The following is a 27,547-nucleotide window of genomic DNA, read 5'->3' as shown; positions in this document are numbered from 1 at the left end:
TAACAGTACTGTATATCTGTATGTCATAAATGTCATGATATATCTGTATTATCTGTATGTCATGTATGTCATAAATGTCATGATATATCTGTATTATCTGTATGTCATGTATGTCATAAATGTCATTATGAATTGAAAATGGGGGACCCTGATGTAAACAAGACGAAAGTCTTTCTCTGGGTCTGCATCCCCTTAACAATTGTGTGTATTGAGTTGTACTGTATTGTACCCCATTCTGCAATCTGTTAATACAGTTTCCAATCAATCAATCAATCTCTGAGGAAGGGAGCTGCCATTTTGTTCCGAGGGAGTGGCCAGCTTATATCCAGCTAACTCAACTAAACCTGCTCTGGAGCAGGTTCCAACTTTTCGATCTGTTGCCATAGTGACTTAGAAAATCCGATGTCGGGGAACGGAAATGTCTGGCTTAAGTCAAGCTATGCTGAACATTATCCGGCTAACTCAGTTAGCCAGGTACGGGGAATAGGGCCCTGGGCCCCGTTCCCCGTACCTGGCTAACTGAGTTAGCCGGATAATTTCCAGTTTTAAATCAATCAATCAATCAATCAATGCCGTTAGAAAATCAGGATTTCTGCTCTCGACACTTGCTGTCTTCTCAGCTGAGGCGGGCGTGCGCACTGATCCTGAGTCTCAAGTCTGGTTCGAGTTAACGAGACTGAATCCACCTTCGAGGAACAGGAAAATCCCGGCTTCAAACATCGGGTTAATTGAATCTGGATAATGGGACTCTTGATCGACTTAGTTGAACCAGGTACGGGGAATAGGGCCCTGGTCGGTTAGTTAGATACAACAACAATATTGTCGAGCCACCATTGGAAGAGCAGAGTGACATGGTTTGAGAGAAGTGAAGTAAATAATAATTTCTATAGATTTGCAGACGGGCAAATAAGAAAGGAACGTTGAGAGACTTTGGGCTGAACCCAGCGGCGTTCTGGATTCAACAAACTACTACTGACTACATGCGGGTTAGCCTTAGCATAAAAGGGCTAACTAGCTAGTGACCATGCCATCGGGCGTTTGGAATATTAGCTATTAAACCTGCCATCGGGCGTTTGGAATACAAGAACCAGGTCCGTACGAGACCCCCTATCCAGCGACGACAGGATTATACCACGTTGGTCTGCAGCTCTCTGGAGTAGGAACTCCAGAGAATATCGTCTCCATCCTTCTCTTGCTTCCCCCGTGCTGTTCACGCCGTCTCCCTCCATTCAGAGCTCCAACGGTCTGGTACCAGTAGTTTAGGAACTATACTTACCTGGGACATTGTTGCATTGACATTATATTAGTATCAGGAGATCTGTTATATGATAAGTATGTTTGCTTTAATATTAAAGTGATTATTTGAACTTGGTATCACTGTCCCCTCACAGTTAATTTTGTGTACATTTAATATCTGGCTAATTAATATTTAGTAGTTGTCGAACCTATCCTTTAAATACAGTCAGGGTCGTGTAGCCCCTTAGCTACAATCTCTTTATTGTTTGTGTCCTATTTATGTAATGTCTAATTATCTAAACCAATGTTTTCCTTCATTTTTTTTACCCATTTCTAATGCCTATAATCTCAACAGCATTGGAAATTAGGGAAACCTCAAGTCTCATTGAGAATAAATAAAAAGGTTTGATTTTTTTTTTCAGAAATCATACATTTTTCCTGGTTTATGAACATGAGCTCTCAAATCCAAAATCTTGAGTGCTAAAACAGAAATGTTCGATGCCATCAGGTATAAAGTCTGGAACTGCTCCAGACAATGAATTGAGAAAGATGTTCCGAGTATATGAAACCCAGGGGAATGATCAGAGTATATGAAACCCAGGGGAATGATCAGAGTATATGAAACCCAGGGGAATGATCAGAGTATATGAAACCCAGGGGAATGTTCAGAGTATATGAAACCCAGGGGAATGTTCAGAGTATATGAAACCCAGGGGAATGATCAGAGATACCCAAAAAATCCAAGCCTGCTTGCCTCAACGACTACCGCCCTGTAGCTCTCACCTCCATAGCCATGAAGTGCTTTGAGAAGCTAGTAAAGGGCTACATCTGCTCCTCCCTCCCCATCAACATGGACCCCCTGCAATTTGCATACCGCCCCAACAGGTCCACGGAGGACGCCATAGCCCATGTGCTGCACACAGCAGCATCACACCTGGACAAGAGGCAGGGGAACTATGTGAGAATGCTATTCATCGACTACAGCTCGGCATTCAATACCATAGTCCCCTCCATACTCATAGCCAAGCTCAGGGACCTGGGCTTGAACTATGACCTCTGCCAGTGGGTCTTGGACTTCCTGACTGGCAGACCCCAGGTGGTGAGAGCAGGCAACTGCACCTCCTCATCCATCACCCTCAACATAGGGGCCCCCCAGGGCTGTGTTCTGAGTCCCCTCCTCTACTCCCTGTACACACACGACTGTGTGGCTCAGCGGAGTAGCAATACAATCATCAAATTTGCTGACGACACAGTGGTGGTGGGCCTGATCTCTGCCAACGACGAGAGGGCCTACCTGGAAGAGGTCAAGGTCCTGGCGGGATGGTGCCAGGAAAACAGCCTCTCCCTGAACGTCAGCAAAACAAAGGAGATGATTGTGGACTTCAGGAGGTCGGGGGTCAAGGACTACAGCCCCCTCAGCATCGACGGGGCACCGGTTGAGAGAGTCAACAGCTTTAAGTACCTCGGAGCCTACATATCCGAGGACTTGACATGGACCACACACATTGACAGTGTTGTGAAGAAGGCACGACAACGCCTCTACTTCCTCAGGCGCCTAAGGAAGTTCCAAGTCAGTCAGAAGATCCTTAAGAACTTCTACTCATGTACAATAGAGAGCATCTTGACCGGCAACATCACCTCCTGGTTTGGGAATAGCACTGCACAAGACCGAAGCAGGCTGCTAAACGAACAATGAACACTACACAACAACAACCACCAAACGCACATAGCACACACATCCACACGCACACACTCACTTTAAACAAACACACTTTATAGCACACACCCACTTTAAACAAACACACTGTAGCACCCACTCCCCACACTTTATATTTATTGATGAAGGATTGCACTACAACTCGTACACCTTACTGTAAATTGTACCTAAATTGTACCTCATCCCATTTCTGCTTTGCACTATAATAGTACTGTACATTAGTACACTGCATAGTATTGTATATTATATGGTAACTCAGAACATTGTACATATGTCTATACCGAACACTGACCTCATTTTCTTCTTCTAAATTACATGCTATACTATGTTATTTGATACTATCTTGTCTAGCACAGTCTCAGGAGCGTAACAGTAAGAAGCATTTTGTATGAAAGTATTCTGTACTTCTGTATGACAACTATTAAAGAAACTTGAAGAGTATATGAAACCCAGGGGAATGATCAGAGTATATGAAACAGAGGAATGATCAGAGTATATGAAACCCAGGGGAATGATCAGAGTATATGAAACCCAGAGGAATGATCAGAGTATATGAAACCCAGGGGAATATTTAGAGTATATGAAACCGAGGGGAATGTTCCGAATATGAAACCAGGGGAATTATCTGAATATACGAAACCCAGGGGAATGATCAGAGTATGAAACCCAGGGGAATGTTCCAAATATACGAAACCCAATGTTCTGACTATTTTCTCAGACTCAGGGAAGAGAAGCTTGCGTTCACAAATATTGATTGAATTTACCTAGGCCATGTAAATAGCAATGATATTCTTAAATTTGTTCCCCTTTAAACTATTTTGCAGCTAAAGAGGCTCAACCGAGTTAAGGTGGGTTTAGCATGCGGTCATCCCAATACACATTAAAACAAACAGTTGTTTTATGACAACTTAGTTATCCGGCAGAGTCATGCAACTTCTGCGATACCAGCTTTCAATGTGACACAACCACATGTTTGTGCGTGAGTGACATTTACCAACAGCCAAGGGCAAATGAGTGCAAGTCAGGTATCATAGCTGATACAGTATGAGATTAAATCATCAAACAACATCAGCCTTGGCCAAAAGATAACACTAGAAGTTAATATGAAACTGGTGAGCAAATGCTGTGAAAAGTTTTAGTCACTTGCCCCAAACTGGAACACAGAACCAAGTAAACCAGCACTGAAGGGACAGAAAGTGGTTCAAAGCATTTTTATTGCATTTTCTTTTCTTTTTTAGAAAAACCATACAAAATTCTTGCAACGACTGTCATAAATGTTGCCTCGAGTGAACTGCAATCATTCACGGGGTACAGTAAAGTGCTTATATGAAAAAAAAAAAAAAAAATGTCTGAATGATTTATTTAAAAAAAAAGTCTTCCCATGAAAAAGAAAATAACTGGGCTAGGGGAATAGATTCAGACTGACAGAAAAAAATAATAAAACTCAAGGCGTGTGGATCTTGAGGATTTACAAGAAACCACATTGTTGACAGAATCTTTAAAGCCCCCCCCTCCCCACTGACTGAAACTATATAAAAAAGAAATTGAAAAAGATTTGATCGATGTTGCTTTGCATGTGGGCTACATTCAAATTGTGGAGAAGTGGATGATGGACTGTCCATTTGAATGATGATTCAATTGAAACACTTTTACTTCAAATGACTTACAATATAAAAATGGAGAAGGTCTGCGAGATCCTATTTATCCCCTCGCCTCCCCCCTCCCCAATAAAAGGCAGTCCAAAATTACTGCATTAGACAAAAGTAGAAATGGTTATGACCAAGGAAACTCTTATACCTTAGACGATATCCTAGAGTACGGCCACAAGTCTCGTTGTGCATTTCTGAGAATCCCAAACAATATGTAAGGAGAAACTAGTCCGGTACTCGAGAGGAGGAGAAAGGCAGAAATACTGCATTGAAGTTTTTTTCAAACCACCCTCACCCCCCTGCCAAAAAAAAAAATATCGCCTTAATCATCATAATGCTTTGTTCAGATTCTTTATAGCAAGGTCGTTTCCCAAACAAAAAAGGAGGAACAGCTGCATACACAAATTCAAGTAAGTCTTACTATAAGACATAAAAGCCCACAATGATGCATCTGTAGAAAGTTGTTTAGTTATTATATATATATATATTTTTTTTAACAACTACTGGTATTACAATCGGTGTCCTATTATCAGCATAATGGGTCCTCTGATACCAAGGGAGCCATTCTCCAGAGTACCACACAGGAGCGATGGCAATGCCACACATGGACATCGGGAGTTCACCACATGGTGTTCCAAGGCGATGGCCAACGCCTCGTGTTTCTCACTCACTGCCATCATGACTTTTACCCTCTTTGGTGAATTGGCTACAGTGTCTTGAGACCTAAAATCACCAGTCGATTTAATTAACCTGTCGGATTTCAGAACGAGCTTCAACTTATTCCAAACAAACTGATGGTTTCCTTGCAAACACTACCATACAAAATTAGAAAATAAGACAAATTATAAACAAAAAGCCTTCCCTGGGCATTGAACTGCTCCAGATAAACTTAACCCATTCTCGCCTCGTACAACATACTCTGAACTTTCAAAAAAAAAGGAAATAAGGGGGAAAATGTTTAAAAAGAAAAGGGAAACATCTGGTGTTCTACCTGAACAGCACCTGCATGAACAACACCATAGAAAACAAGCTTAACAGCCATAAAAAATATATCAGTGTGGCACATTGACATGGAGTTATCAAACATGAAGGAAAGAAAAGTAAACTTATTATAACTGCTACATGTCTGTGAAAGACCTCTTTTTGTAGTTTTTGATTTCCTGGAATGCTTTTCCATTGTTTTTTTTAATTATTATTATTAATCTTTATATATATTTTTTATTATATTATTTATTTTACCAAAAAGCTCTCGCCTTTTATTCATTGGAAATTTTACTTCGGGGGAATTTAACAAGAAAAAGACGTAAGATGCCGCCATCAAATTACTCTGAATGGAGCGTGTCACGTGTAGAAATGAAAGCATTATATAACATTAGCAATGATGAAGGCCCAATTGATCGATCTCAACCCCACCCCATTTTCTTGGAGGATCAAGAAAAGGGGGCGGGGCATCATATAAGTCAATTATCCTATTCCCAGAACATAACACTTGCGCTACATTGGCCAAAATGTGCTTTTCCAAGCCCCGCTTGTCAGCTGGACCAGAAAAAAAAATAACATTTTCAAGTTTACATCGAATCTTCTGGTTGACCAAAAGTACAAAAATAGTGAAGAGGGGAAAACAAAATATCACAAGTTCTCTTCATATGTCTATCAGCGCCAAATTCAGCCCGCACCTCCCCTCAACCTTCTTTAAATCAAACTGTTTACCTGTGCCAAGTGACTAAGTGTAGTCACGGTCTTAAGACGGGCACAGGGCGCCTGGTTTATAAATCACTGCCATGCGTCATGACAGGAGAAGGCAATTTAATTCCAACCCAATTTGCTCTGAAGAAATTCCGGAGGAACAGCCCATTAACAGAGGATGTAATATATGAAGTGTCAACAGTGTAGCTGCTGGTTAGTTTGGCATAGATTCATATATTTAAGCAAAACTGCATCAGTTGGTGCAGTAATAAGTCAGGGGTGGCTGGTTACAGACAAGACATTCTCTGGTCCTAGGAGCCCAGTAAGTGCACGGCCACCAAGCTAGAAGAACGCAGGTGTCATCTCAGACAATCTTACAGGCTCAGCTGTGAGGAATTTATCCAAATAAAAAAAAGGAGATAACTGGGGAAAAAAGGAGATAACGGGGAAAAACAAACAGAATCTGAATGCTTTTAGAGAATCCCCAGCCACACAATGGACTGACGCACCAGAGCCCCCCCCCCCCCCCATCCCTACACTGATCCGTTCCAGACAGAACAGCCTTCATCTTAGCCTATTGCATAAGCATGTATGCATCAGCAGATCATTTATGCGTATACATACAGCATAAGAGACATTCCAGATAACCTAATTCACAGTGGATCCAGTTGCAACATGTGGAAGCAGCACAACAGGTCGTCCTTTGGTGTCTGAGCTTCATCAAAAACAAGATAAAGTGTTCGGATTTCTTCTGAATTGGGTCGAATGGAGGAGAAAAAAATATATAGCTTGAAGAAAATGCCCCTCCCCCCATAGCTGGCCCACCCCTCAGCCTGGACGTGCATACACCTATGCATATGTGTATATGCAGGCCCTGGGCTGATGTGCTTTAGAAGTATTGCGGGTGGGGGGGGGGGGGGGGGGGGGCGGTAGAAGGCAGTCAGGAGAATAGTTAGCAGTCTCCAGTTACAGAGAGGCCTGAGAGACCAAGGAGCCATGGCCAGCTAGGGAGGGAGGGGCCAGACTGAAGGAGGCCGAGTGGGGGTCGTCTTTAGATCTTTTAATCTGAGTCAGAACAGAAGGTCAGAGGTCCAGGTTCAGTGGGTTCAGGCACAGTCTCCCACAATAACAAGTGGGGCCAGGAGCTGACGGAGCTCAGCAGCGGAGACGGGACCTCCGTTCGGCTGAGTGTTCCTCTGCCTGCGCTTGGCCAGCTTGGAGTTGGAAGGAGGGGAGAGACTCATGGAGGCGCCGTTGGTGGTGATGACAATCAGAGGAGCCTCCTGCTGCTGCTGCTGCTGCTCTTCCTCCTCCTCCTCTGCCTGCTCAGCCAGCTGCCTGTTCACGGCCATGGCCTTGCCAGCAAAAAATGTCAGGTCCCTGGCTCTGCCGGTTCTGATAGAAAAAAAAACACCAGGGGCAAAAACATTACAAGATGACAAACATAGAAAGAAACACTGCGCCAAATTAACCATTACAAGACATCTGATCTCTTATGCAATAATGTATTATACAAATTTAATATGAAACTCACCTTTGATGTAGGAAGGTGTCAGAAGCACCCTGAAAAACAGAAGACATATTAACAAAAGGCCATTTAAAAAAATATATATTAGAAAATGTAAATAAAGTGAGAGATAAGCGTTGTGAAGGTGAGCGTCGACTTACCCCCTGGACCCAGGGGTGGTGCAGGACCTGGCCGGCACTCAGGCGTTTTTTGGCATCCCGGACCAGGAGTTTGGATATGAGTTCTTTGGCACTTGAGGAGATGTGAGCCCAGTCTTTTTCAGGAAACTCGTATGTTCCTTCCTGGATGCTCTCGAACAAAGTGTTCTGGAAGGAAAGAGATGCCATGACTTTAAGACCTTTGTCCTACCCAATACAAAACGTGAACCTGTGTTGAGGTGGAGGCTTATACCATCTCATAAACTACAGCACAAACATTTTGAAGAACTTTAACACCATTTTTCGAATTAAAATGCACTCTTAAAATTTATGATTTTTTTTTTTTTATGAAATGATAATTTAGAGTTAAAAAAAATGTTACATGTTCAACATTGAGACTGCATGCCTGAAAGGGTTAATAATCACGCCAGCTGCGTGTCTTACCTGGCATGTGTGACAGGGCTCTCCCAGCTCCCAGCCGCAGCCGCCCCCACAGCGGCCCACGAAGGGCGGGTAGCCGCTCAGCATGATGTACAGGATGACGCCGAGGCTCCACAGGTCACAGCGCTTGTCGTAGATGGTGGCCTCCTCGCTGAAGGCCTCCACCACCTCTGGAGCCATGTACTCCGCAGAGCCACACTGGGGGCGAAAGGAGAGGGCTTTTTGAGTATCAAACATTTCTTTATTTCAGATCATAAATCAGACCCATTAGTCACTGCCTCAGCAGCGACTATTCTTCCTGGGGTCTGGATATACATAAAAATCAAACAAGAATCAATAAAACATAAAATAAAATACGGTAGAACAAATCAAATAATAAAACAAACGGAAACATCTCAGAAAACTAACATACAAATCAGTGAAGACTAAATGCAAGTCAAATGAGTGCATTTTTTTTTTTTTTATATAAATATGAGTTTGAGAAGGAAGCACTGCTCATCTGCTGCCCCTTTCTTACAATATAAAAACATACCCAAGAATTTTTTTTAAATGAGGTTAAAAACGAGAGCAGCCCATCTATAGCTCCACAGCTCTTTGTGGTTGCTCAACCTTATGGCAAAGACGGTTGCTAGTGTGGATATTCCCAAACTACATATCAGAACGGCTCAGCTAGGTCATTCTCCTTGTGACAAGATACTAGATACAGTAGTCGCGCACATGTGGGAAACGAAATTACAGGTGAATAGTGTACAAATAAATAGACTTTCCCTCAACCTTCACATTCAATTACAGAAGAATGTCAAAACACAAAAATGAAAAATAAACTAGAAAGATTCACAAGTATGCCTAGCCTCTGGGGTGGCAAAAACTGTCAACAAGTGATGCCCGGCAGACTGGTATTCTGTAAACAACAGTGGGGGAGCTGTGAGTTAGCAGAGCACGGGAACGACAGAACACGAGTGAAAAGGAGAAACACAAGCTGGCAGTCAGTTTCATGGCCCTAAACACACTTTTGTTCCCCCTGCTTGCATTCCTCAGTTCAGCTGATGCCTCATGCGCTCCTGAACAGAAGCATGGGCCCTGGGGAGGGGGGGCTGTATGAGAGTCACATGGTAAGAGTCAGCAGGTCCGTTAGACCAGCTCAACTAAGGCAGGAGGGGGGCCCTATGGAGCTGAAGGGACACATTAACCACTGGGACAGATCAGGGTAATCCCTTGGTGCAACGGGTGTATTGATCAGATCGATAACATCGATTTCAAACACAATGAAGAAAATCATCATCATGGTGAAGCCTGAAGGGTTACAGAAAAAAAGGGTGCAATTACCGAAATAACCTTTTTACAAGACAGTTGAAAGATTAAATGGTAGAATCTGTAATCTTGCTCAAACGGCGACCTAGGGGTGGACGGTATAAACGGTATGAATTTGCTCTACGGTATGGATTTTGACTATACCTTGTAACCGGTAGAGCAGCTCTAAAATAGCAATGACGTCATGTAACCACAGCGTGACTATTTCACTCCCATTTGCCCCTAAAAATAGATAGAATTAGTCATAGATAATAGATATGTGCAAACTGGAAAAGTTATTTAGGAGGCTTCGCGCAGTGGGCGTGTCAACACGCAATTGTCATTTCATAATAAACACATCACTGCGGCGCACAGCAAGTTTCAATTTCAGTTCCTGGCATTTTTAACCAGTGGAGAAAGGTAAGAGATTTCCCTATCGTTTTTCTTATATGAATTATTCTACGTTAATAAAAACATACCTGGTGATCAACTAGTTTGCTGTGAACATTATGATGTGTGTAGTGTTCTGATAACGACGGCTGGGCAGCGGGAGCTGGATGCTGGATTTTGCGAGAAGCATGCAGCTGCAGAGCCGCAGAGCTGGACAGCGCCCCCCAATTATATACTCCAATTCAGCCATTGGCAATTCAGCCGTTGGGTGGGGGGCGCTGTTGAGCGGGCCTGTGACCGGACCTGAAAGCGCCCCTGCTCTGCAGTTGCATACTATTGGGATTCGTTGGGAGCAGCACGGAGTCTCGACTCGGGACTTATTTTATTGTTATATAATGACTGTATACGCAAAATTAGCCTCGTTTTAAGTTAAAATATTATAAATCTACATGCCTTGAGGATGTCACTTTATATAGCCTGCCTATCAGGCAAAAAAAAAATCTAACGGAAACACAGATACCGTGATATATACCGTTACCGTCTATGCTTCAAATTATACCGTGATATAAATTTTAGACCATACCGTCCACCCCTACGGCGACCTCTAGGCAAAAGAGCACCTCTTGGCATTGCACTTTGTTTACATCTCGTTTTTAATCCGATGTTTGGCTTCAGAGGGTGTAAGTGGAGGAGTTGCTGCCGAATAGAAATTCACAGTATAAAAGTTACTGAACTCAGATAAAAGTCAACAAAGTGCAGTACCAAGCAGAGCTCCTAGAGGTCACCACTTTCTCTTCCATCTCCCCAATTTAGTCCCTGGGGAGCCATTTCCCTTCATGGTCGGTCTAGAGGGGGTTTAGACTAACCACACAGCTCCTCCCAATACATGTGGAGTCACCACCCCGCTTTCCCTCAACATCTCCACCAGCACCAATGGAAAGTATATATGCAGGAACACGGTGTGCAGTCACCCATGGAGGGAGGGAGGGCTGTGGGGAAGCAGGTTGCTGTGGGCAGGCAGCAGCACTGAGCATGAGTCATCGTCTGTTCCGTTTAGCTGCAAGCAGGCCACACAGGTCGGGGCTGAGATCAGGGGCAGCCTCAGCACCGACGACAATACTGTGTGTTATGTAGCTAAGGCGGAAAGTAGGCCAAACACTCTAGAGCTAAAGGGGATTGGCCGTCCTGTACTGAACCTCCCTCCCCTGTGCTCGTTACATAACTAGCTTGCACAAACAGATTTTCCCCCTTCTTTTTATAAATGCTAAAGGATCAGACCAGGGTAAGAGAACATTTTATGTCTTAGTTCAGCAGGACATTAACCACACTACAGAAGGTTAACAGTTTATAGCGTGGTAGTGAAAGGTTAAACTTCTGTAGTGTGGTAGTGAAAGGGTTACATTCCCGATACTTCCAGTTCCTCTAGCGAGCATCAACTTGGTTTAATCATCAAATTACATGAAGCCCGCTTTAACTAGAGCTACGCATTCTGAACAAAAGATGGAAATTCCATGATTTTTATGCCAAAAAAAAAAAGTCGTCTAACCTAACAGAATCTTCAGATAAAAATCAGTTCCAAGGATGCATTTTTTTACTGACAAACCTTATCAAAAGGGCAATCACTGAATGCAACTGTAAAGATACATCTTTCAAGCAATTGACTATGTAGCATTCCTTCCTAGCTACACCACCCCCCCCCATCCTATCCATTGTTTGAGTCTGGTAGAAGTAACAGGGGGCTTGAACACATTTAGACGGCTGAGTCTCTTATATCCTTCCTCCGATCTGTGTGTGACTGTTTACACAGTCCAGGTCTCCATTGTATGTCTCGGCACCGTATACCAGCTGTCTCCTGGCTCCACCTCCAGCCTTACGTAATGTAATTTTGCAGTGCAGGAATCTCGTCTCAGACAAAGCCTCTTCTGTCGGGGGGAGAAGAGACCCAACCCCCATGTCTCCTGCACTAACCACCATCACAACTGGGTTGACTGCCTCCACCGACAGACAACCCCCACAGGATCCAGGTCAAATTCTCAGCTCCCACTGAAAACACTACTGCCCTGACAACAGGGGGTTTCCTTCGGTTTTATGGTTCAACTTCCTTACTGTTGTGTGCAAGAATGGGACAGTGGGGTCGAACAAACTCATTCAACTCAACAGCCCTCATTGAAGCAAACTGGGCCACAAGTAAGGGGCACATTGGCCAAATTTAGTACAGATAATTACAACAAATGTACACAGGCTATATTCATGTTTTTTTCAAGTAGTAATAAAGAAGAATGTTAGTGGACCACAAATAGTTTAACACTGGCAGGACCTTTAGGTGCTTTTTTTTTAAAGACTAGAACAGCCATCGAGGCTGTTCATATTTGAAAGGCAAAACTGGTCAGGTTAGAGATATCCAGGCGACCTGCTGCCAAGACCGCAGATAAGGCCAGAGAGAGAACTCATGCGACACTAAACACTGTTAACCTTATTTGCAAAGACGCTAGCTAGTAGTGTGGATACATTGCCAAACTGGATAAGTAATACATGTACAAAACTGTTTAGCTAGCTCGTTCTCCTTGGTTCGTAACAAAAAGATAATTGTGAAGAAAATGTTTCTCATTCAAAATGTCCTTTATAATGGATGGTGGGCCATGTGAAAAGAGTAAATGCAAATCCTTTCTTACGTCAAATCTCCTTCAAATCATGTAGATGCCGTTACTTTACAAAAGAGGGGGCATGTGCTCCTACTATAAAGCCCTGTTGGCATTTAGTCAAATCTACCATGAACTCAGTCAAGCAGTGCTGCCACAACATTGCAGTAGACTTGCATCAGTCAAATAAGTCTGGTGACTCTGGTCCAAAACAGATAAGGCTCATCAAAATCCTTGTGCGAGGTACAGATGGCAATTAATCAGCTGATGCAAACTGAGGATTTTGTCGGTAAATGTAACCTGGGGCTTTCCTGAAACCATGTGACCGGACGGCGCGCAGTCAGGTGACGGGCAGATCTGACGACACAGCCCTGCTGTGGGGAAACGAAAATACAGGGAGGCTCCCGTCGTCGGAGCCTACAGCTGCATCTGAGCCAAACAAACTCATTCACAGCGGCTTCCCTGTGAAATCCCCCAAGGGTTGTTCAGTCGAGAGGTGTATGTGCACTTTCATGTTTGCGGTCACATCCCCGTCCTATAGGTATTTGCGTGCCCGCAGCCAGAATTATTTCCCCAGAAAACCACGGCAAGACAGGCAGGCTGAGGCAGCCACTTGAACCGTCTTCAGAGAAGAGTTATGATTTCCTAGAAAGAACCTCCTTATCCCTCCCACCGTGTCCTAGAACACTAAACCAGCTCCGGGCTGTATCCCAGACGACGAATGCCAGCAGAACCGCTGGAATGGATAGAGGGGAACACACAGTCCTGGGGCCAATCTTGCGAGTGGGCTGGGTAAAATTACATTGACCAGGAACATGAGATAAGTTAAGCATGTGCAACAACATCGCAGTATGTTGAGCAATGGCAACTGTAGGAGTGTGTTAGGTGGCGAGGCAGAGTGAGAGAAGGAGCCACTGAACGGGAGAGGGTGAGAGAGACTAAACAGGGGAGAGAAATCAGATAAGATTGTCCCTGTGATCAAGGCAATGAAAAACAAAGCTTAACCCTTAGAAGTCTAACCTAAATAGCTCCTCCTCCTGAGAATTTCCCCCTTTTTTTTTGTTACATAATATAAAATTACAGATTCATACCTTCAAAATAAGCCATCAATTGTCAAATTTGAGACGATAGTTTTCAATCAATGTCCTATCAAACATTCTGGTAAAATCCTAACACCTTTTCAGTATAGGACTTTGAACTAGATCCAAGTTCATTCAGCTATCTGATGAGAGAACTACACTCCCAGAATTCAATGTGATCATTGTCACTAGAACCATTTCACACCTGGAGCAAAGGCCCAGTCATTCCTTTGTTATTCCAGTGAATGGACCCAGCAGGAGGCCTAGCCTAGCGACAAGCGGCCACTACATAGTTGGGTATTGAAAAAATGCTCATATCCAAAAGTAGTAGATAGATATAGGTCATACATGTAGGTATGCACTTGTCCTAATATACTAACCTACACTGTAGCACTCAACACTTTGATGAACATTGTTACTCAGCTGATAGAGGTGTGCCCTTCCTCAATAAAGCCAGAGAGAGAGAGAGAGAGAGAGAGAGAGAGAGAGAGAGATGGTATTTACAGTACTGTACCATATCACATACCATATCACCTTTTGCAGCATACCATGATTACTTATATTGAGATGTTTCAGTACAGTGGATGGTACAGTATATACAGTAAAGTACAGTATATATAGTACTGTAAGAAAAAGAAGCAAACCAATAACAATTTGTGGTTGTATTTCTCTAGAATGAGAGAGAGAGAGAGAGAGAGAGAGAGAGAGAGAAAGAAAGAAAGAAAGAAAGAAAGAAAGAAAGAAAGAAAGAATTATTATTGCAGCGATTTTCACTGTTGACTTTTATTTTACTGGCCATCTTTGAACATGCCATATTTTTCTACTAACTGCCTGCTGGCAAAACTATGCTACTCGCTACAGTACCTGCAGATTAGACTACCTGTATATGCGCTGTCAACTCTCGCTCTGACTCCGACCCGTTGAAAGAGACAACACGCATTTCGTGAAGACCCGCCCTACTCTGCCTCTGATTCGCAGACTGTGGGTGGGGGGGCGGGATTCTGACGGGACTCTGAATATGATTGGACCAAAGCAGTAGACAGACACAGGCAGTTGGAGCAGTGCAGGCGGACAGACAGGAGCTTGCAGAGGAGATAGCGGAGAATTTCGAGGATACCTGCTATACGCACTGATGACAGGATATATTTCCTTCCACTTGGTATCACTCTCGAATCACGTTTCAACCACTAACGTTGCTGCCATGAGCCTTCGCTATGGTAGCCTACAAGTGATAAAATAAATAAAACGCCCAACTCGCTGTACAAGAAATTCCTTCTGTGTGTGTGTGTTCTACTGGGCGCACCTTTCTACTCTAGAAAACTGCGAGATAACTCATCATAACTCGTACACACAAGCACTCTGTCTCTACTCATACAGTAGTTGATGTTTTAGCGCGACGTGGGTATATACACGGGCGAGGATGAAAAGCATGTTAGACTACTTTTTATTCATAAGTTAACGTTCCGTCGGGTCCGCGTGTATTCTCGAGAATGATAATAATAATAATGCAGGACCTCTTCAGATTATATTATCAACGACAGACAGTGAGAAACACAACCCCCCCCCCCCCTCTCGCGCTGAAGAATATGCATATTAGATCACTCAGTGATTAACACCTATGCGCTGTGTGTGTGTGCGCGCGTGCATGTACGTGACGCGTTGTAGTTTCGGGGGAATACAGGGATATTTAGAACTATACAATTGAGCAAGAATTAAACATATTTACAAGTCGTATTATGTTTAGCAAGTAAGGATACATATAGATTACACTATTATGCACTCGAAATTGTCTTTGTGCTATTTTTACAGATTTTTGAAAAACGGGACTTCCTGAGCATTTGTGAGAGATTCTAATTCTTTTGTTCTCCGCCCACGGGAGCAATAGGCCCCGTTGACTTCTAAGGGTTAACACGCATGAGCAGTGCCAGGCACTGGCTCCTCCCCTCGTCTATCCCCCTCCAGCTGCACTGGCCAATCGCAGCACAGTTGCTAGGTACAGAGGACAAGACTGAATTTCTAGAACAAGCTTTTGGCACAGCCTTTTGTATGGGGGAATACAAAGAAAATGCAGGCTTGCACAAGTGCGGTGAGGCAGAGCGGGTGGAAGCAGCTACAGGCAGAGGCCAGGTGGGTGGTAATCGCTGCAGTAGAGACAACCTCTGATCTCAAATTTTAGTTAGTTAAAAAAAAAAAAAAAAAAAAAAAAATCCTCAATTTCTAATTGAGATGGGTGTTGAAATTCTATGGGGTTTTAAAGGTTTCATGGGGAGGCAACAACGTGAACCATGTACACCTTCTATTGAAGTGAAAATTACCATTACCGTGAGATACAAGGTTTTCACCCAACAGCAGTGCTTTAGTCGCCCCACACAGGTTTGAGCTGGAAGTGAAACCACAGCAGACAGAAGGAGGGGAAATGAGCGAGGAGGAGACTTGTGTTGCGATTAAAGCTCTGTTCCAAGGAAAAACTTGTGTTGCTCTCTGCGCTTCCTTATACCAGAGGATAATGGCCTGGAACACAGCACAATATGTTCCCTTATTACATTTCAAGGATATTACATAGAGTTCTGCCCTGAAAACGTTAACCTCACATGAAGGGAAGAAAATAAAAAGTTGGCTCCGAGCAAGTAATCTAAAAAAATTAAAAATAATACGTTCCTCTCAAGAACAAAATGGAGTAGGACAAAAAGTAGTCATGACCAGTAGCTTTTGAGAAAACAGTCACACCAGTTATTGCTCTAAGAAGACAAATGGGTAAGCCCCCCCCCCACGCACCCTAACCCAGCATAGACTAAACATGTGACCCGCCCTCCCCGCCATAACTATATCCCCCCTACAGTCCAGGGATGGGCCTTCCATGCTCAAGGCTAAGACTGATCAGGTTACCATTGCAAAAACCCCCTACACTTGAATTCCTCCACACCCCCCGCCGGGGCCCATCTCCCATCACCTGCTGCAGTCCATCCATGCAACCCAATGACAACCAAGCGGACAGACCGTATCCGTTGCCCCTCAGTATGTCCCCCATTCCAGAGAAAAGTTTGTGTAAGGGGTAAACAATGATAACCCTTCTACCTGGGAATACAGGATGTGGACGTTAGACCTTTGGAGATAAGATCTGTGTAGAGATATCCAAGCCTCGATAAGACAGTGGGATCCGCCAGGCAGAGGGAGTGACAGTTCGCACAACGTCAACCATTAGTCACTTCGCTGAAACCATTGACAGAGAACCGCTGTCCTTGACCTAAAGTACGGTTCACACTTCGCTTGCCCCCCCCCCCCCCCATCAAAGAGCTTTCCAGGAAAACGCTGCCACAGAGGACGGTCTAATAGGCTGCCCGCCAGCTGGACTTGATAAGGGAAGCATAATAAAGGAAAGCGCAGCAGGGCTAGCATGTGACAAAGATGAGCTTCTCCCTCACTTTGTCAGTGCCATGTTTACACTCCTTCTGCCTCCCCTGTAGTATGAGTGCCCACCACCAAACATTTATAAAATCACCCCATATTTTTTTATGTTTAGTGAAAATGAAAGTTAATAACGAAAAATATAATTCCCTCCCAATATTATGAATCGTATCACAATATTATAAATCTAAATTCTATATTTTCTCCCATTTTCTAGTCCTATGGATAGAGGGGAACAAACATGAGGGTGGCAGACTTACAGGAGTGAGGAGTTCAGGGGTGGAGATGGGTGAACTGTCTCCGTTCAGCTTGATCCCACTGCCCAGGTCAAAGTCACAGATCTTGACTGGGGAGATCTGCCAGAGAACAAACGAGCACTATATTAACGCAGATTATATATAAAGAAAAGGGGAAGATTCTTCACGTTAGCCATCACGTGTTTGTAGCTACAGCACACCCAAGATATGGGACCATGGTTACATAGGTTATAGATTCATCACTACATCTCAACCTCAAGTAAACGTATCTTTTAAAATCCAAGTCGCCGACGGCTATAGATTAAAAAACAAAATAAGTCTGTAGTAAAAACTCACCTTATCTGCGTGCTCGCACAGGATATTCTCCGGCTTCAGATCTCTGTGAGCCATTCCTAGAAAACATTAAAGGACAAGAGTCACTCACTCGTCGCGAGACATGGAGAATTTATTACAGCAGTAAAGTGTACAGGCGTGAGTGTGGCTGTAACCAAACTATCCAGGCGTGTTGCGTACACGAGAGTGGTTTTATCCTTTTAATAAACACAAGTCCAATATGGCCTTTCCTGGGCCATCCTCTGAAAGCAGAACCTATGACTGAGCATCAGCAAAAATCTCTCATGAGACTCAAACATATGACGAGAACCTTAAGGAACACACCAATATTATGCGCTTCTCCAGGGTAAGACAAGATAGATATCCATTTCCTCTCTGCTTTTAGTAGAAAGCTATCCGGCTGCAAGCTAGCCTAGCTTAGTGGATACAGACCACTAGCCTAATATACTCCAAGAGGCAAAGAGTTTATAATTCAGGGATATGCGAGGGAAGATGAGCTAAATTTTTGTTGAGTATCAGTAGTTGAGGATGTGGTTGGTATAGTGTAACCCAAAACTAAATAAACTTTAATTAAACGAATACATGGGGTATATTAATTGTAATTAAGACTGATGTTTTACTGGAGAAGAGGTGATGGATGGTGTACTGTGACTATATAAAATGTTGCCAGTGGTAATTAAGTAGATAGGTAGCTACACTACTGATGGGAGTGGTGGTTTGGAGAGCAGTGTATGCTCCGATTCCACAAAGGGATCCAATGCTAATAAATCACACCTAGGTGCATAGTGGGTAATGTTATACTCGTACACTTGGCATAAACGCACCCCACCCCCTCCAACACTACACTGTGAAACCTCATCCCATGCCCTTGTAAGCACTCACTTCACAGTCACTAAGGTGGGGGGGTAATAGAGTGGTGTTGTACTGCAGGGGTGGGCTTACCCTTGTTATGCAGGAAATCCAGAGCACTGGCGATGTCCTGCACCACAATGCTGGCTTCCTGTTCGCTGAAGTGTCGTCTCCTATGGATGTGCGCCAGCACAGACCCTGTAGAGAAACACCAAACAGTTTTCAAGTAGACAGTCATGGCATAAGGAGCCATCTCGCCATGATCCAAGTCAATGCCATTGTGGAACTGGACAATGCATTGCTTGTGCAAGAGTCAAAAAGATGAATTAGCATTCAAGAACACTACCGTCTCAACCTATAAGCAAGCGTAGGAAGAAAGACGCATTTATTGGACGCGTTGCCCGCAGAGTTTACATAGAAACAGCGCGACTCCCGACATCATCACAACAACACGCGTTAGGTTACAGGTTGTTGTTTCGGTGAAAAAAACTCTTTCGGCCAAAAGCCGAAAGGCAATTTTTTGCCATTTTCGGCAGAAATTTCGGTGCATCCCTAGGATTTACTGCAGGCTCAAGGCCAAATTAGACTTCCATCACAGCCAATGTGACTGTATACATTTTGCTTTAAAGCCACTTTGCACGGGAACCACTCACCTCCTCTCAGCTTCTCAAACACCAGGTAGAATTTGTCTTCCTCTTCGAAGAACTCCACCAGCTCCAGGATGTTCCTGGGGGGGTGGGGGGGGGGGGGGGGGGGCAGCATGAGATCCGGAGCCTGTTTGTGTCATGTCGAGGTGTGGGCCTGGGTGGATGGGCTCAATATTTTAATAACCGCATTTGATGTCGTTACCTATATTTTAAACCAGGTGACCAAGGCTAAGGGACATCAAATGGGTATGTGGCGTGCTGCAATAATGCCATTAACTAGGTCTCATTTATGGTGTCTGCATCCCGTCACCGGCCGTGTTGGTAGTTACCTGTGGCCCTGACACTGGTAGAGCATCTCCACCTCCCTGAAGACACGGCTGCGGCTGTGACCTGGCCTCTTCTCGATGATCTGTTAACAGAACAGGATCCGTTAACCCCAAGCTGCCCTTTGTGCGCCGCCCATGTTTATATAGGACACACTGTATAACTTATCCTACATAAACATGAATATTCATAAATAGGCAGACAAATGACAACGTGTCTAGTGTATTCGTGAATATTCCAATAAATGCCGTTTATGAGGGAATCTTTCAATCTTCCCGGACATTTGAGAGAACGATAGCTTTTCTAAATGCAATAAAAAGGATATGAACCGATTAAGAAAACAATCCGTTTCAACAATGTTGACTGCAAACGAGTCATTGATAAGCGACGGGCAGATTAGACACATAGCCATAATTTAAAACATAGATTAGGCGTTAACGCTAACATTGAAGTGGATGGTGGCATTAAACAGGGTAAATCAACGTTAATCAAAGGCACTGAAAGTGTTAGGGAGGTCAACTGTTACTTTGCAAAACCTTCTGAAGTGGAGGCCGAAAACGATTTATCACAAACAACAACAATGCTTTCTAAATATAGCCCTGGTGCTGCCCGGGACTCAACCACTGTGTGGCCCAGGCAGGCAGGCCACTGCTCTGCCAAGAGAGACGGAGAGAGAGAGACTGCTGACACAAAAAGCAAAGGGCCTGAATTTTCCAGTCATTGTCTGCTTGGGAGGGTGTGCGCATTGCTATTCCTGCTCGCTGGATTACAGCTGCTATTGAAACCCAGTGGGCCCAGAGGCCAGTGTGTGTCTGGGATTAATGCACAGACAAGAGGCTTGTGTGCGGCCCAAAGCCTCTGCACTATTCCCCATCTGAGTCAGCAGCAGCAAGGCCCACTTTCTCCTCGCTGCAACACAAACCAACCCCCCTAATCATAACATGCACAGCATAAAAAAAACACTTTAAATAGAAAAAAAAAGGGGGGGGGGGGGAGCACAGCAGACACATGTATTGATCTGAGCAGAGTGTAAGCGTCTATTGGGGTAAAGAGGGGGAGCTAGGCCTGCCACGATAACACATTTTGCTGGGCGATTAATTGCCCCCGAAAATATCGCGATAAGCGATATTATTGCGACCGGTTAGAGAATTTTTTTGAGAGATTTATTTCCCAAAACTTTTATTTTGAAGCCCACCGCTCCGTCTTTTCCGGTTAAAGACTTTTATTTTGAAGCCCACCGACCGGACCGGAAGTATTGTTGTGATTATCCTAGCCGACAACTCGTCTCGTCCGGTTGTGTTTTTTAGTTTTAACGTTAGCTACTAACGTTAGATGCAGCTACTACAGGCAATGAGGAGGAAGCGTCAAAGCAGTATATAATAGAATAGCTGTGGTGCGTAGGCACTGCAGCACGACTCGAAAACGACCCGTTATAATAAATTAATTCATGTTTAACTTGTCCCCGTCTCCAGTGCTTTGACTAGCCCCACCCGTTCATTGTAAACAATGATGCATGTAATTGTATTAACGTTATTCTGTGTTATTCTAACGTTACACTACAAATAACGCTACTTGGTTAAAAGGAGCAACACTATTGAGAAATGTATTAAGCTATATGTGGCGTTGCTACTGCCCCACGGAGCTCCCGTGCTGTGCTCTGTAGTAACGCCAGCGGCCAACCTACACGGAGAGAGACTGCAAGGGGCACTGGTTCCGCCTCATTAAAACAAACGCGCAAATAGCAATTAATCGCGCCCGTCAAAATCATTGCATTCATTTTAATTATCGCGGCAATTAATCGATTTATTGCTTATCGCGGCAGGCCTAGGGGGAGCAAAGCATTATGGAGAGTCTGGGTCCTTTTGTCCCTGCGGAGGGCGGTTATAGTTATGTTGCCTTGACCGGCAGTCACGTATCCCTCCAGAGAGGGGTATAAATCACTTGGCTTTTAGAAGAGGCTCTTGTCGATTCACACTGCAGCTCGGTAAATCAATCCAGCCTGGCGGAGCGATGCCTTGAGGAGGCGGGGCGTTAGGCGGAGGCACCGCTTCAGACAAGACATAGCAGACATGCCCCTCCGCTCACTCCTCGCGGCTTTTGTTGCAACTACAACGCCGGGAGCAGCCCAGACACCCACTCCCCCACCCGAGGGGGGGAGGGAGACGACATCTGGCAGGGGGTAGTGTGAGTCCCCTCCTTCCTAGCCCCATCTGACCTCCACGTCCACAGAACGGCTCAAACCCAAGGGAGCTGGGAAGCCATCCCCGAGTAAACAATACCAGTGTAGCGTGTTCAGGGAGTCCACACGCTCGTATTCCGCTGAAATATTTATGGTGGAGACTGGAGATATGGACACTTACGCAAAAGGCTGTTTGAAGGTGTCCCAAAACATTCCTAATTTCCTATTGAAGAGAGTGGAAGCCATTTAAAGACTTAAAATAATAAGTTAATAAAAAAAGAAAATGTGTGCGTTTGGTATGAAAGAGAAAAGCCCTACAGGAGAAAGAGAATGAAAAGCTGAGAATCCATGAAAACTAGTACAAAACACTGTTTCACAACACTTTACTTCCTCAGGGCTAATAAAAGAAAATTGTAAATACAGAGAACAAAACAGTGTAAACACCCAACCCTGGCCCCAGTGCACCCCCCTCCTTCTCCAACAGAGTGTTTTGTTTTGGCACAGCTGCCAGTACATAATGTCCCCACCACTAGGACCCTCCCTAACCAATGGGAGCGAAGAGAAGGGGTGGATACGGTTGTCGGGGGACTCAGATTGGCCGGCAGAGCGAGACAACACTAGCAAAGGGGAAGCATCCGTTCCTAGCGGTAGCTAGAGCTGCACGGTCATAAAAACTAGAAGGCAGCAGAACACAGAGGGGGCCAGGCAGACATCCGCTGGAGAAACGTGCAGAGAAAACATTTACGTTTTGGCCTGGGAACATAGCGATGTTCTCAACAAGGTTACACAAGTACTGGCAGTGAGAAAACCAACTGCAGAGGACAGAATTAATGGTACAGGCGTTTGAACATAACAACCTCACTGAACTCTGTTCTCTCTCGCTCTCCATTACGTAATTCACAGCCCGGGGCTAATGACGGGACGACCGCGCGTTTTCTTTTGAAATGTAACGTCTCCATACGGATCGCTGGCCACGGGACCACATGGGCAGCGGGAGGGTGTTAAGTGAAAATGTAACACTCGCGGGCCATCGCTAGGGAGAGGGACCTCAAATGTCATTCCAGGAAGAAGCATTCTACGTGATACACCATAAAGGTTTGAAAAGATCCTACACCCATTCAAGCAGACGCATGCATCAATGTGACCGAAGGGACATGTGATGGAACTCACCTTCACAGCATACTCGTTACTGGTGATGAGGTTGATGCAGGTCTGCACCCTGGCATACGCACCCTCACCGAGCACCTCTTCATGCAGCCTATACACATCTGTGGCACAAAAGTTGATGGCAAATAAACATTAACTCGTGGGCAGAATCTTAACTAAAATCAGATTAGATGACGCTCCGTACAGTTTTTCCTTCAATCTTTGATTTTTTTTTAAGATGCTGACATTGTAAGAAAACACTTACCCTCGAATCGTCCAGAGAAGCTGTCAGTTGCCCGGCAACGCTTTTTCTTCTTGTTTCTCTTCTTTGCATCAGGGATGTCGATAGGCTGGCTTGAGGGTATATCTGCATGGATTGTTAAAGTCAGGATGAGAAACACTTCCAACAGGGATATCATATACAAATGTAAACATGGCAGTGCATGTTACAAACTATAAAAACAATGCACAGTCAAGTTTTATACTAAATTATAGCCCATTTGAAAGTACATTTTACATAATTATACATATATGGTAATTTAGTACATGTTACATCACTTGTACAGCTTATTGGACATGTTTCATAGATCTGTTAGTCAGGGACTAGGCAACAGTGTTCTTCGAGTTAGATATGACATGTCGAAGTAAACCACATCTTGTTATTTTTTCTTATCATTCATCTTGTGACAGATGCGACAAAACCCCTAATCTCATCTTTGTTTAACCTTCTTGTTACATCGGTTATTAATTTGTCATCTTTTGACATCATGTCAAACTATGTATTTATTGTAAGTCTGACCAGAGCTCTTGCTCACACGCTCGTATTAACTCAGATTGTAAACTGAGGATACTCTTTCTGTGGCCACAGAACAGAAATAAACGATGTTCTATTTTTTTTTAAACTATTTGACTCATCTGAATTTCTAGTTCACCGTTTGGCTCATTTAAAATATTCCACAACATACATTACACAAAAGGTGTAGTCTTACTCAACCAAAAGTGCAATACAAAGACTAGCTGGCCTCAATACAGAGCTTCATTGCTAGTTTGGTTGGCTAGATTAGAAATTACTGGCAATGTGTTGCAGAAGGCAACGGGGAAGAGGCCTCAGTGAATTAACTAGGCCAGTGCAACCATTAGGCTGGAGAGCCCTGCCAGAAAGATTGTCCCAGATAAGAAAGTTACTTACTACACAGACTTGTGGCAGTAAAACACTCACCATGTCTTGGGGAGGAATCAAAATTAAACGTTGAATCAAGGTGGGATCCATTCTTAGTGAAGTCATCCACCTCAAAGGGATTCTGTCCCTAAAGAAAAAAGGGGAAACAAGTGAGGTGGTTGAGACGTGTGTTCAGCCAAGAAAAATAATGAAGAACCGTTATGTAAAAGCGGTTGACAACAGATCAGATTGTTGCTCATCAACCCTCCTCCCACCATAAAGTCAGTTAAAGTCCACCGGAGGAAAGACAGCATTAACTACATATCTATGCATGTCAGGAACTTTCCAAAAACAACAATGACAAGACTATTCTTAGTCACCAAGTAACCCCGTAGACTACAGCCATTGCTTTGGCTTGTTACCTTAACACTGAGTGCCAGCGACGAGATTTCTCGTTAGTTCATGCAGACCGTGAGTGCCAGCGACGAGATGTCTCGCTTTTTTTTATTAACGATTTGAATTCATAATCAATCTAGTCTCATGTTCCATTGGGAAAATACCGCCCCCTATCGTCTCTCCCTGTGGTACTGCACCCCTTTGGAATAGATTGATGAAACACACGGGAAAAAAATTCTGCTTCCTCATTTTACTTCTCGGGCAAGTCACCCGAGAAGATCGGATTCATTGCCCACCACCAGAACAGCGTGGAATACATATTTCCAGTACCCAGCGTTGGATCAATAAATGCGATCAATATTTGGAATGGTGATCAGGAATTGGAATCATCTTTTTGGAGAACATCTGATCTGAGGTAAGGAATCTATTTTACCAGTCTTAAGATAATCAGAGCTTTTTTTCACTGAGATTTTTCAGCTAGCTTCTATAGCATGCATAAGTACACATATACCATCGATAATCTAACGTTTGTGTATTCCAGAACCAGTAAAGGGCGATCAAAGAATCTTTATATTTTCCTGAAACAAAACGGAGCGTTTTTCAAAATGGTATAAAACGGAAATGAGATTAAAAAACAATCCGTTTTGACAATGTTGCGATGGCCAGATTAGACACAGCCATAATTTAAGACAGTTTATGCGTTTGCAAATATGAGAGCACCATCATTGAAGTGGGTGGTGGCATTCAAGGGGGGGGGGGTAAGGCGCACCGCATGGCTGGCACTGAGTGTGTTAACTCTTTCAGTGCCACTCACGAGATTTCTCGTGTTTTTTTATAGGTGGTTGCTAGCCACTCACGAGATTTCTCGGATTTTTTTTTTTTTTTGCGATCTGAAAAATTATTGCATCACCCGAGCCTACCAGAGTATAGCCGAGGGGCGCCGACGATCACTGTGGAAAAAAGCGCCCCCTGTCGTCTCCCAGATGACATAAGTGATTTTGGAATGGACTCAATGGGAAAAAAAATCCGGTACTCCACATTTTCCAGTTCACTGATCCAGCCGGGTTTACCAGAGTTCATTCTGGAGCCTCAGATCCCCGCGGATCATGGAGTTCTACTGTATCGCGTTGGATCCATACACGTATCGATTTTTTCGAATGGTGATCAGGAATTGGAATATACCAGTTGGATACCATCTGATGTCAGGTAAGGACTCTATGTTATCAGTGGTAGGATAATCAGAGTAAGTTTGATGAAGTTATAAGCTGTTTTGTGAAATGTCTTCTTTCGGTTTCACTGTAAAAGTCCGTGAGCAAATCAACGGAGCGATTATCAGTGCACGGCCGTAATGTGCGTGCGTGCACGTATAATATTGATCATCTAGCGTTTATTTGAAAACGATTCATAAAAAGGCAGACGAATATCAACGTTGTGGAATATTCCACTAAAAGACGATTTTCATAGAATGCTCCAGAATGAGCTGTTTTTTATATCAAAACTGGGGCTTTTCTAACTGCTCTGAAACGGCAACGACGCGATAAAAAAACAATCTGCCTTCACAGCACTGACTGGAAAATAGTCTTTGATAATGCGATGGGCAGATTAGACACATAGCCATAATTTAAAACATAGATTAGGCGATATTAACGTTAACATTGGCGCCGATGGTGGCATTCAAGCGGTAAAACGGAAAACCAGGCGTGGCGCTGAAAGTGTTAATATAGATCAAATAATAGATCATGTGCATTAAAAAAAACTGCAACAACTTCTTGTAACATTACAGATCTTTTAGCCAATTCTACTTCACCATAGAGTCTTTACATTCCTCCCCCCCCCCCCCCCCAGTACATTCCTCCCCCCCCCCCCCCCCCCCCAGTTCCTTCCGGCAATGTATCTTATCAACTCCACATCAAAGTCACCCATTAGATGTCGCTACTCGTGTCGGCGTGAGAAGCAAGGGCGCCCGTTTGTAACCCCCCCCCCCCCCTCCAAGAGGCCCAACAGATGCGGATAAATATAGCAGCACGATGCAGTCCTGGCTCAGCGTTCCTCCTGACTAATGGCATCTTATTAGAAAGCCCGGCAGCACGAGGGCTCACCGCAGTTTGACACAAAATGCTAATAAATTCACTCACCTTGAATGAGCGATGAAATCCAGTAACTTCGGTGATTTTATTTTGCACCATTTTGCTCCGATTTTGGGGGTGGCTTTTTAAGATTTGCGGCGGCTGCAGAGGCTTTTTCCTGATGGATCTCAAAGTGCACTTCACCGAAACAGATGCTGCTCCAGAGAATAAAGCAAACGATCACTCTGTCTGTCTGGTCAGCTGGCTGCGGCGCGTCAACACGGGAGCCCTGCGGACATGAAGGCGATGGAACCATAAGCAATAAGCAGAGCATCTCACGACATGCCGAGATTATTAAAAAGCAAAAGCTTATTAACATTTTAAGAGTTAACGCAAACCATTTTTGAAAACGGAAACCATGTAAAACAGTCAACTAACATTGACCGAGTTCATGTCAAACTAAATTAATGTTCAACAACAACGTTGATTGAAAACATCATGGCGCAGCAACAACACTAATGCAAACCCGAGTGTCCGGCCCTTGGAGGAGCTCAGAAACACCAGTCCAGCCCGCTAGAAAGAGGCCAACTGAAGCAACGGTGCAAGTCATTGCAAAGTTACCATATTATCAACATTAAACGAGGTTTGTTGGCCAATTGTGTTGTTAGACGAGACAGTGGAAGAGTTCAGACAGCAGTTCCAGCGTCATGCTAGCTGGTGAACGTTAGCGGAGTGTGTGGTGTTCGCCGTGGCGACGGTAGCTTAACGTGAAGACAATAAAGACGGTAGTTTAACGTGAAGACAATAAAGACGGTAGCTAACTAACGTGAAGACAATAAAGCGAGTCCGCACAGAGGAGTATATAGTCGGTACGGTTAATAACACTCACCCCGTTACAGATGTTATAGCTCCAGTGTTAGCCTCGGTGTTAGACCCACTGCTCTGAAAGCCGCGGATGCTGCTGCTGGAGGGGATGCGCAGGTCGTGAGCGCGT

At 44.1% G+C, this 27,547-nt stretch overlaps 1 protein-coding gene across 1 annotated transcript; it reads right to left on the bottom strand.

Annotated features, from left to right (window-relative positions):
- Positions 1–4,155: 4,155 nt before the first annotated feature.
- Positions 4,156–27,547, bottom strand: mknk2b (MAPK interacting serine/threonine kinase 2b). Its single transcript, XM_084309963.1, has 14 exons — positions 27,443–27,547; positions 26,623–26,842; positions 24,152–24,239; positions 23,198–23,299; positions 22,957–23,054; positions 19,613–19,692; positions 19,290–19,363; positions 18,730–18,834; positions 17,791–17,846; positions 17,458–17,553; positions 8,398–8,592; positions 7,957–8,121; positions 7,823–7,851; positions 4,156–7,683 (listed from the first exon to the last, which is right to left on the bottom strand). The coding sequence occupies exons 2-14, from the start codon at positions 26,671–26,673 to the stop codon at positions 7,395–7,397; spliced, it is 1,428 nt and encodes a 475-aa protein (XP_084166089.1). The 5' UTR covers positions 26,674–26,842; positions 27,443–27,547; the 3' UTR covers positions 4,156–7,394.

The sequence above is a fragment of the Notolepis coatsorum genome, assembly GCF_963971535.1.
Source record: "Notolepis coatsorum genome assembly, chromosome: 3".
Taxonomy (NCBI): domain Eukaryota; kingdom Metazoa; phylum Chordata; class Actinopteri; order Aulopiformes; family Paralepididae; genus Notolepis; species Notolepis coatsorum.
This window is presented reverse-complemented; position numbering and strand designations above follow the sequence as displayed.

Bases quoted from the DNA above. Each gene is read 5' to 3' on its own strand.
- mknk2b (XM_084309963.1), bottom strand. From the start codon at position 26,673: ATGGTGCAAAATAAAATCACCGAAGTTACTGGATTTCATCGCTCATTC. The intron at 23,055-23,197 runs GTAAGTGTTTTC...TTTGTGCCACAG, and splicing joins CTTCTCTGGACGATTCGAGG to ATGTGTATAGGCTGCATGAA. The intron at 18,835-19,289 runs GTGAGTGGTTCC...GTTTCTCTACAG, and splicing joins GTTTGAGAAGCTGAGAGGAG to GGTCTGTGCTGGCGCACATC.